Source organism: Cololabis saira, chromosome 2 (genome assembly GCF_033807715.1).
Source record: "Cololabis saira isolate AMF1-May2022 chromosome 2, fColSai1.1, whole genome shotgun sequence".
Classification (NCBI taxonomy): Eukaryota; Metazoa; Chordata; class Actinopteri; order Beloniformes; family Belonidae; genus Cololabis; species Cololabis saira.
In genome coordinates, this window is record NC_084588.1 from 32200930 (window position 1) to 32211198 (window position 10269).

Here is a 10269-nt window from a genome sequence, read left to right on the forward strand (position 1 = left end):
GATTCAAAATGTATTTTTATCACAGAATAAAGGTGTCGCTGGCTTGGACAGTTGGCCAGTGGGTGGTGCTACTGTCGTCCTGTTTCACATGGACAACATTCAACTGCCAGTTCTAGTATGACATTTCTAGCTTTTATTTAACTGGGGTTCAGTATGTCAGCTTCTAAACACAAGAACTAGGAAAAAAACTTCCCCCAACTGTAGAACCACCTCTTCAGCTGCAGCTTCTGTACCACATTTTGAGTAAATTCCTTCACTTGGATAGCCTAAAAATGTAAACATACCTCTGGCAAATTTACATTTGCTTAGAAGTTACCTAAATCCTTCTAGATGTGGGCCTGCTCTATCAGGCTATCATTTGGATGAATTTTTGTCATTTTTTTGTTTAGTACTGAGGAACTGAGTCCTAACCTGACTGTTAGAAGCTGAATCTGGTGTGAAGTTGTCTATCAGACTATAAATACTGTATACCAGTTATGAAGCTCTGTGCATGTATACAAAATCAAACCAAAAGATAAAATAGAAATTAACTCAGTTTATACTTTTTTTTTCTCTGGTGTGCTTTTAATCAATAATATTTTCTTCTGATGTTTCATAAATGATGCATAATCATTTAAACAAAGGGAAACCTCTGTGGTGTAACCACAGTCGAGGATCTTCTGAGGGTGTTTTTGTCTTCTGGTTAGTATGGCACAGGAGTAACTACGGCTGTGGAGCCTCCAGTGGGAAGAATTACAAAAGCAGAGTATCACATGCCAAACACAGATTACCATCGTTTTTAAACTTATACAAGTTTAATATATCTGTGCCTGTTTGTAAATGACCCCCTGAGTTTGCATGGCTTTGCCCTGAGAAAGTTGTCACATTCCAGGGTCTTCATCAGTGATTCTGAGTCTGTTAAAGAGATTGCGTGACCGAAGCAAGTCCATTAGTTGTGCTTTCTTTTGCGCTGTTTTGGCATGTCCTCTTCGCAGCGCACAAACACTTTATCCTGAGACACTTCGACATCTTGCCCATCATTATTCATGGCACAAAATGATGTCCTATAAGAGAGGGAGAGAGAAGAAGGGAAAAAAAGTTAATTATAATGTCAATCTAAAGTTGTTTAAAAGAATGTTTGTGGATCATAGGAGCGAGTCACAAAATGTTTCAAATTTAGTGTAATTGGTAAAAATCCACTAGATGGCATCACAAGTCTGTAGAGGTGCAGCTGTAGAGGGTCTTGTAGGGTCTCAAGAAGAGGCACGCTACAAAATATTACTCCAACTTGAAGTAGCAATATAACAGAGTGGCAAAGTATAATCTAGTTTTAGATGGGACTACTCTCCTCAAAATAGTTTCACAACTCTTGTGTGCGTCTAATACTTATACTCTTATAAGGTACTCCGGTACATATGTGCCTTTCTGCCTGGCAGTACTCTGCATTTATGCATGTTTTACAGGTCCAGAATGGAGGCAGCTGAAGTTTAGTGTATTAATCTGCTGCCTTGTTACAGAAAAGTCTAGCTATTGGCTTCCATGACTGTATAGAGGCTGAAGGTCCGTACCCCATCATAGATCCTGACCTCTGACCCTTTCATGCATGTCATCTCTCTAACTATCCTACTTTCCTAGGTCCTATTTGTTGATTAAAGGCAACTCGAGCCAAAGAAAGTCTTCTTTTGAGCACTTCAGAGAACCGGTTTCTCAGATTTCTTCTCAGGATTTGTTTCTCAGGGTTCTCCACTCTTATTCTCAGATTGTGTTGGAAAGTTATTGAAATATGACACAATGATAATTTAAATAATAATAAAAAAATGCAATGAGATTCAAATAAAAATGTCAAATATTTGACTGCTTTTTGAAATCAAGAAGCATGGCAGATGGCAGGAGGGGGCATTAGCGCACACTACATAGGAAAGTTACACATCTGAGCAGACTCAATTAACTGGAGCATTATAAAACAAATATATGATAAAAGAGACCTTTTTAATTGTTCAGGAGCTGAAATGAAGCCAGAATAGAAGGGGAAAAAAATCCCTGTAGGTCTGACATCGTCCATTTCCAATTTACTTGCAGAAATTATTTCAAATTACAATTTAAAAAATCTGCAAATAATTTCTGATTTACCTTTTTAATTTTTGACTGTAACCATACTACTTGTAAAATCATAAGTGAGTCATGACACGTGAGTGTCGTGATGTTGTGATGGAGTTCTTTGTGAGAAGTTGTACCTCTCCTGTGTCTCCCCTGCTTTGACACTGATTTTGCCCAGAGTCAGCTGTGGGTTTCTCTCCTGGTTGCCCCAAAGAATCATGGTCTGCACCCGGTTCCACATGTTCCTCCACAGAGCCGACCCCTCCCAGTGTAATTCGAGCATCATCAGCTCCCCCAAGTCTTTGTCCAGCGTGATCAGGAAAGTGAAGGTTTTGTTACCTAAAATATTTTCATTGCTGTTAGAGGGTGCAAGAAAAAAAGTGAGAAGAAAGGGTTATGTACTGTAGGAGTTGGATGATCTTTAAAATGACCATAAAATGTTGAAATGTTGTAAAATGTTTTTTTCTTATTTAAAAAAAAAAAAAGCTGCTGAGATGGTCAACAGCTCAAGTAGGACAACAGATTAGAATTTTATTCTGCCTCCGGTTTGCCTGAGGCTCTTTGATACACAACATGCAGCTAACACACTTGTCAGGGAATGGCATCTTGTTTAAATAATTTATTCCATCATTCCCATTTATAGTTTTCTTTCATGCAGCAGCTCCAGTTGTTTCCGTGTGTGTGTGTGTGTGTGTGTGTGTGTGTGTCTCAGCTGCTCTCCATAACTTTCTTTCTGTGCATAGTTCATAGCCCAGCTGCATACTGCATGTGTCAAAGAGCGGCTATTAGATGTGATGTGATGTGAGCCTGATGGGGGGTGGTACAGCACTCACATCGTGAAGGTAAGGTCTCTGCTCTCATCTTTTGTTCCAGTGAGGGAGATGGTGAGAGAGGGCTGAACATTCTCCATCTGATTGACAAACTGGATCCTGAACTGGTAATGGAAGACTGTAGAGAAGAAGCCGGAGACGACAAAGAAGACGTGATGATTTCAGAAACAAAAAGCTTTCCAGCACAGCGTGTTTCCCCTTTATTTTAACATGTGTCAGTGTCATGAATAGGCCACAACTGAATGTCAATAATGTAAGATTTTGAATCCCATATACCGTAATGTTTTGAAACAGATTTTAATGACTTGATATGTTATTGACTGGTTAATTCATATCTTCATTAGTCACTTTGCATCTCTGGTGTACAGTTCAGCTCTGTTGACCAAAACCAGCATGTGCATGTGAATTTCTCCAAATTAAACATACAAATCATATATATATACACTTTATATCAGTCATTTTCTAATGCAGCTGAGAACTTAAGTGTTTATTTCTTAACAGTATGAATTCATCTTTATAAACAGAGAAACGGTAACAATTGTGAATGAAAGATTAATAGTTTGGTGTTAATAACATGAGGACAGTATACGACAACCCGACTTAAGCCTCAATCCGAACCATCTATCAGTGATGGAAAATGTACTCTGTTACTTCTAAACCTCACTGTTCAGAAGAGTAATAGTGAAAAGTCAGTCCTCTGTTTTAAACCTTGAATGTATTAAAGTATGTAAGCCTTACATGCAAACTCTCCTTATGGTATGAGAGTGACCGAATTCATCATTCACCAGTATGGATTTGTCAGTGACCTGCGTGAAACTACTGGATAACTATTAATGATTATTGTTTTTAACGCAGCGTTAACATGTAAACAGCATTTAGTGAATGAAGTTAACTGAGAAAGAAATGGTTTTTTTAATTTACTGTTCTGTTAGGGGTCATTATTTCCTGTCTTGATTCCTACAATCTCAAGAACTGTTACTAAATCATACTGACTTTTATTCTATATAGATGCTCTTGCCAATGTGGTTAACAGGACAACTACATACGTTTGAAAGGCATCCGAGAGCCTGTCTTCAGGAAGAACTTCTTTCCTCTGCCGGTGCGGACCTTCTTGATATCATAGCCCAGAGTGTTGCAGCGGTTCCTCCGACAGTCGAGGCAGACGCCCCTCTCAAAAGCGTTGTTGTCGCTGCACCTGTAGGCCATGCTCTGCTTGTCTTTATTCAGCAGGGAGTCGATGAATAGATGGACGGACCGCTCATGAGCACATTTTACAGTTTGTTCAAAGCCTGTAGGAAGACAAAGTGGTGGACATTTAATATGTGAGACAGACTATTAATTATTTTTTTTAAGTACTCTGATCTCAGTTTCTCTGTCACCAACAGATCATTAATTACAGTGCTGGGTTATTGTCACTAGATTTAATTTACTGTCACCACATTTGAACTTCTATCAGCCTGTATTTCCATCACATTTCCTCATTTCATCACCTCTTTTAAACTCCCCATCCCTGCGTGGACTTGTAGCTATAGGCTGTGGGCAAATCAGCTCAGTGGGATGGACAGAGCAAAGGATGGCACATGTCACCAATTAACTCTTAAGGATGATGGATGCTTTATTGTGGTTATCACTGTCAAATTATATGGGATGTGTTTTCAATTCAGAGTAATCAACACCACAATTCCCTGAACCACTTCTGTGGGACGGGAGGGGATTAACTGCATCTGCATGAGCACGGAAAGAAAAACTGTCAGCGAGCAAAAGATGAATTGCCATTCAAGACATTACTTCCAAACTAGTGTTTTGAGGTGGCAAGACCAATTAATAAAAAAAAATGTTGTGAAAGATTACACAGAAAGCCTTTAACCAGAAGAGCCCGCTGCTCTTTTTTTGTGGGGTGTAAATAATATCCTGAAGATCAGAATGACATGTAATTGCAGACTCTGAGGACACAAAGATAAGTTATGATTGGGAGTGTTTGTCTTAGCAAAACATTAACATGTTATCTACCCAAACCTCAGAATCAAGTTTTGTTATTATATTTTTGTAAAGTATCATCTCAGTATACTGTAATATTGCAGTTAAAATATCGAGTCTTCAATATTTTCATACAACCAGAAAAGGTTTTTCAGTTTACTGATGTTCTGTCTTCCAGCTTATCTTTTTTTTTTTTAATATATTTCCCCCAGTTTTTTTATTTTACAAAGTAAAGAAAACAAAAATCATAAATTAAGTTCCATTAATTTCTTTTTCTTGGGGTGGGGGGGTTTATGTTCGTTGTACAATGAGCATAAACTAGACCCCAAATTATAATTAATCCATTCATTCATTCATTTATTGGTGCACTTATATCACAATAAGCATTGCAACATCGAGAAGGAAACTTGCAGATTTTGTACCCCAGAAGATTGTATTATTCAAAAACAAAACGTGGTGGACTTCTGGCATAGCTGTCATATTTTAAGTGTTTAAAGATTTGACTGAAAGATGTTACAGTGTTTTGTTGTCGTACCGATGAGGCCGTACTCGCTTATGTGTTCATAGATGTGTTGCAGGTTACACCCTGGCTGGAAGTCTCCTCCATTGGGGTAAAAGTCATAATGTGCCACAGCTTGCTTGATGCCCACACTGAGGCCCAAACGCTCATGGGTGAAGGTGTGAATAGCATCCACAAACTCTGCATCATCAGGAGATAATCTGTCTGTGGGAGACATGCCTTCAAACAGCGGCCCTGCTGGATCGAGACCTAGAGCGGCAGGATAAATCATTTTAGAATACAGATTAATCCGATTAAAAAAAATAAAATAAAAAAAAGAATGAAAGAGAAAAGGATGAATGTAATTTGAAAACAGGAAGGAATGCTATACAAATCATTAAAACTCCATATTGAAGTGAAATAGTTCAAAAATGTCATAAAACAAAAATGTACATGAGTTTTTTCTGTGATGTGATTGTTTGGCTGACATAAGCAACGCCTTCCCTGCAAAAATAGGTCTTGGAGTTGTGTTTACTGCCTTTAAGATCAATGGCAGAATATGCAGGTCCAAAACCTGTATGGTGGTTTTGATAATGGCGCCTTGACAGACGGGCCAGCTGGCCGGATCCTGGATTTTAATTCTGCTCTGGACACAATTTGAAGTTTGGACCACAGTGATGTTTTCATCCAGACATGTTAAATTGTTGTATTGCCTTCAAAATCTTTCATGCGAAGGAGTGACCCCCACCACCATCACCCCACTCCCTGAATAATTGCCTCAGCATGCTCCTGACCTGTTTCCAATTAACCTAATTAGTTGTGAGATATTCCACCAGGTGTTTTTTTTTCTTCTTTATTTTTACACAACATCCACAGTATTTTTTATTTTTTTTTTAAATTTTGTGGGTACTTCAATTAAATCAGTTTGTTGTATACCAGCTGCATCCGGTTCAGGGTCATGGGGACTGGATCCCATCTCATCTCATGTGTGATCAGACGAGAGTGGGATATTCATCATGACATCACAGGGCCACACAGGGGCAAACAAGTGAACTTGCCATTTTCAATTAGATATGGAATTGAAATTATTTGCATATTATTATTATTATTATGATTGTTTTCATTTCTGCTTCCCAATTTCTTTTTTAGAGATCGGGTCGAATATTCACTGTATTTTGGCCATGGAATGAAGTATGTGTGTGTAATGAGAGACTGTGGAAATATTCACCAGTGATTCTACCGATCTTTCTTGAACCTTTAAAATAACTTCCAGCAAATCCAGAGATGTGAGCACCGAGGCTGTAGCCAATCAGATGAGCTTTTTTAACTGGGTACTGGTACACGTCCTGTTGGGAATTTATTAAACGTAAATGATTTAGACATTTTAAATTAAGTATGTGCACAGTGCCTGATGGTGACTCTTCATTATGAAAATTTAAACAGGGAAACCGATTATTTCATGATGTCGTGCATGTTTCTTGTTAAATACATTTTCTCTGACCTGAAGTAACTGTAGCAGGTGGGCTATGTCTTTTCCAACGGTGCGGGTGCTCTGCACTGCTATAGGATAGTGTTGGTGAGCCAGGAGCAGCCAGTCGGTGATCACCACATTTACATCAACCAGATTTTCCTTGAGAATTGTGGCTAACCTGAGCACCCAGGTCTCCATCACAGCATCCACCTTGTGAAGAAAAATAAGAATAAGAATGTTTAGCGGCTCCTTTTGAAAATAAATCTAACAATTCGTTCAGTATCCTACTGGCTTTTAAACATGTTTCCTCTCTTGTAGTCAGGTTCCATGTTTTGTATTCAGTGGCTCAAGTCAGTGGAGTGTAAAGAAAGCGGGAGTTGACCTTACCGACCACCCGTGAGTGATGATGATGAGGGGATTACTGCTGTTGAAGCCACAGGAGGTAAGAGTGTGCAGCTGCAGCAGGTCCAGCGTGCAGGTGTCCTCACCTCCTAAAAACAGGCTGAAGACTGAACTGCTGACATGTGGCTCTTTCACCCACTGGACACCAATATCTCCTGTGCTCATTACACCTGGGAGAGCCAACACCAGAAGAGTTATCTCTTTGTTCTCCATGGTCCCTTTACACTTCACAGCAGGTATGATACACTGACTTTAAGGTAAATAATCATAAATAATTTGTGGGGATTTGTTGTATTTGTCCTCTGTGGACTAGAGTAAATGTTTTAATGCATTGATGAAATAATCAAAATGTACTGTACATGAAGGAGTAATCAGAACATCCCCTTCCTTTTCACTTCTCATTTAGGCTTTAGTTTGTCTAACAAACACTCAGATGTGCTTCCCTGTGTCTGTACGTCATGCCGACGTCTTTACTAGACATGTTACAAATAGTCGAGTAAATAGTAAATACACTGCATTTACATATTGTTCTGCTAATCATGGTAGCCACTCACAACGCCACATTCCCCAGCCCACACTTGCATTCATTCAGCTCTCTTTGTTTACAAATATGTTTCTATCATACACAATCACACACTGATGAACACAGTGGCGGTAATGTGGAGTTCAGTGTCTCGTCCAAGGACACCTCCTGATTGGCAGACCAGTACTCATGAATCACAGCTGGGAGTCACTGCCAGACTTTTCTCAGCATTTCTTTTTCTTTTTTTTTAATCCAAACTCCCCTTCCCTAAATAAATCTAAAACCACTGCACAGAGTTCTCACAAATATTGTAAATTCTGAGCCAAATAAATCTGTTGTTAGGTTGTTTGGCATACCGTATTATTATTACATATTATAACATATGCATAGTGAAAATGGAGCAAAGGTCTTTAGTGGCTCCTTTTACCTTAACGAAGGTTAATCTGTTTTAGTTTGGAGAGTAACTCAATGAAAGAACATAAAACAACTCTTATTCAAACATTTGTAATACACAAACTGTAGATTTTTGCTGGCACATTTTAGCCTGAAAGGCAAAAAAAAGTATACATAACAGTACTTTCTGTGAGAGAAGAGCTGCTCTCTTCATCTCTGTGTAAATCAACCAAATCAAACACAGAGAAAACCAATTTAAAATGACAAACTATTTAGGGAAATTTATCACTAAACAGGGGGTGGATTTTATGCTGAGAACAAATTAACTGAAACCACCAAACTCCCAGATGCATTTCCTTTCCGCACACAGTTTTGCCGACGGGTTTAAAAGTTCAGTTCAGCTTACAAGTGGTGCCAAAAAATACTTTTGAGCCATAAAATAGAGTTTCATCCCCCAAAATATCTTAGAACACATATAAAAAGGATTACTTTGACCCATATACATGTTTTCTTAGAATGAAAATGTGTTGGTTTTTTCTATAAAGCAAGGAATTGCAAATATTTGAATATGCGACCTGAAACAAGATTTGGAAATGAGTTTGAACTATAAATCACAGTATGGTACAAAACAAAAAACTCTTTCACAGTCTAACTGGAGCAATGAGATGAAACATTTTCTCATCGTAAATTTCTCAAAAAACTGCTTGGTCAGACAGTAAACCACATGCTTCACAAGTAAACGTCTTTGTTTCAAATACACAGAAAATTGATTCAAGTAGGTGTAAAATTGCATTCTTATATCTGGCCTGTATACTTTTCACTAAAACACTTTCATCTACCTGCATATTGTTATAAATAACAAAACTTTTTTTCATTGTACATGTTAAACTGAAATAAACATCTAAGGGAATACCACATTTTAATAGATAAAGCTTATTTTGTACAGGAATATCACTCACATAATTTAATATAAGTCAAATCAATTACATGGATCAAATAAGGTGCACCAACAGGAAATGTGTAATTCGAATTTGCACCCAGATGACAGCCAAGTGGTTTAAATCCAGAGGTATAATACTGTAATATTATACCATATTTTACTGACCTGTTCTGCTTCCTCTAATTTTCTTCCCCTCATTGAGGTGATGCATTAAGAGCAAACAGCAAAAGATTTTGAGCACAGACATGCCGTCACACCCTGATGAGTCCTCAGGTCTTAGGGACTGTAGTCAGGGGACTACAGGTGGATTAAAAGGAGGGATCCTTTTGGTGTAGAAGCTCTTTTAAAGAAGCCTCATTGCTGTCCTTAGATTTGAAATTGGATCATTTTACAGCACTAAACAGACTGATAGGAGACATTAGGAGTCCTGAGCACCTGATTGGCTGGGGGCCGGACATGTACATCGAACACATTGTGAAAGAGCACATGTATGTGAAGAGAGGGGCTGCAATACCATGTGAAAGGCTCACCCTGGATACTTTTTACAGACCCTCTCCAATCCCACCTAGAAGTACAAGAAACACTAATCTTTATGGAAGAATGACCTTTTTCACTCCAAGTCACTGTGTATGTAACAAAATGCCACAACACTTAATTCAATAGTATTTGACATTGGATTTTTTCCACATTGTTGCAACACATGTTTGAACGGGGCACTGTGTGTACCTAGTCTACTCCAAAAATCACCGACTTGAAGCCAGTTAAGCAATGAAAAAAGTGACATGTTGTTGCCTAATGTGGGCCAAAAACACCAAGGGCATTGAGTTTTCTTAATGTTTCTTTCATGTCATGCCCGGGTTTGGTTTCTGTGTAAAGTATCTGTATCATCTGTGATGTTACTATGGCTGTATTCTGTGATTATCTGTTTAATGTTAACCAATCCAACATTTACAGTCTTCATTGACAAATCACATTCCCTCTATTTTTTTAAGGAAGTTCTTAATAAAATCCATAATTTGTGTTGCACCTTTTACCTGCACTGACTTCAAGTATCACTTTGACTGAGGTCAGGAGTGACTAAGCTCAGTCCTCAAACAAGGTTAATGGTCGCACAGCGGTCACAGAGACCCGCAGTGCTCACAGGTTCTAGTCTGGATT

The 10269-nt window shown here is 38.5% G+C and overlaps 1 protein-coding gene across 1 annotated transcript; it reads right to left on the reverse strand.

Moving 5' to 3' along the window:
• Positions 1-520: 520 nt before the first annotated feature.
• On the reverse strand, positions 521-9497 carry lipca (lipase, hepatic a). The gene is made up of 9 exons (XM_061743572.1): positions 9277-9497; positions 7241-7425; positions 6884-7063; positions 6611-6728; positions 5419-5652; positions 3953-4195; positions 2910-3024; positions 2214-2432; positions 521-1043 (listed from the first exon to the last, which is right to left on the reverse strand). The coding sequence occupies exons 1-9, from the start codon at positions 9356-9358 to the stop codon at positions 929-931; spliced, it is 1491 nt and encodes a 496-aa protein (XP_061599556.1). The 5' UTR covers positions 9359-9497; the 3' UTR covers positions 521-928.
• Between the last annotated feature and the right edge of the window lie 772 nt (positions 9498-10269).

Excerpts from the sequence above, each read along its gene's own strand:
- lipca (XM_061743572.1), bottom strand. The coding sequence starts at position 9,358 with ATGTCTGTGCTCAAAATCTTTTGCTGTTTGCTCTTAATGCATCACCTC. Across the intron at positions 4,196-5,418 it reads AAGCGAGTACGGCCTCATCG|GCTTTGAACAAACTGTAAAA; the intron begins GTACGACAACAA and ends GTCTTCCTACAG. Across the intron at positions 3,025-3,952 it reads CTCTCGGATGCCTTTCAAAC|TCTTCCATTACCAGTTCAGG; the intron begins GTATGTAGTTGT and ends TCTTCTCTACAG.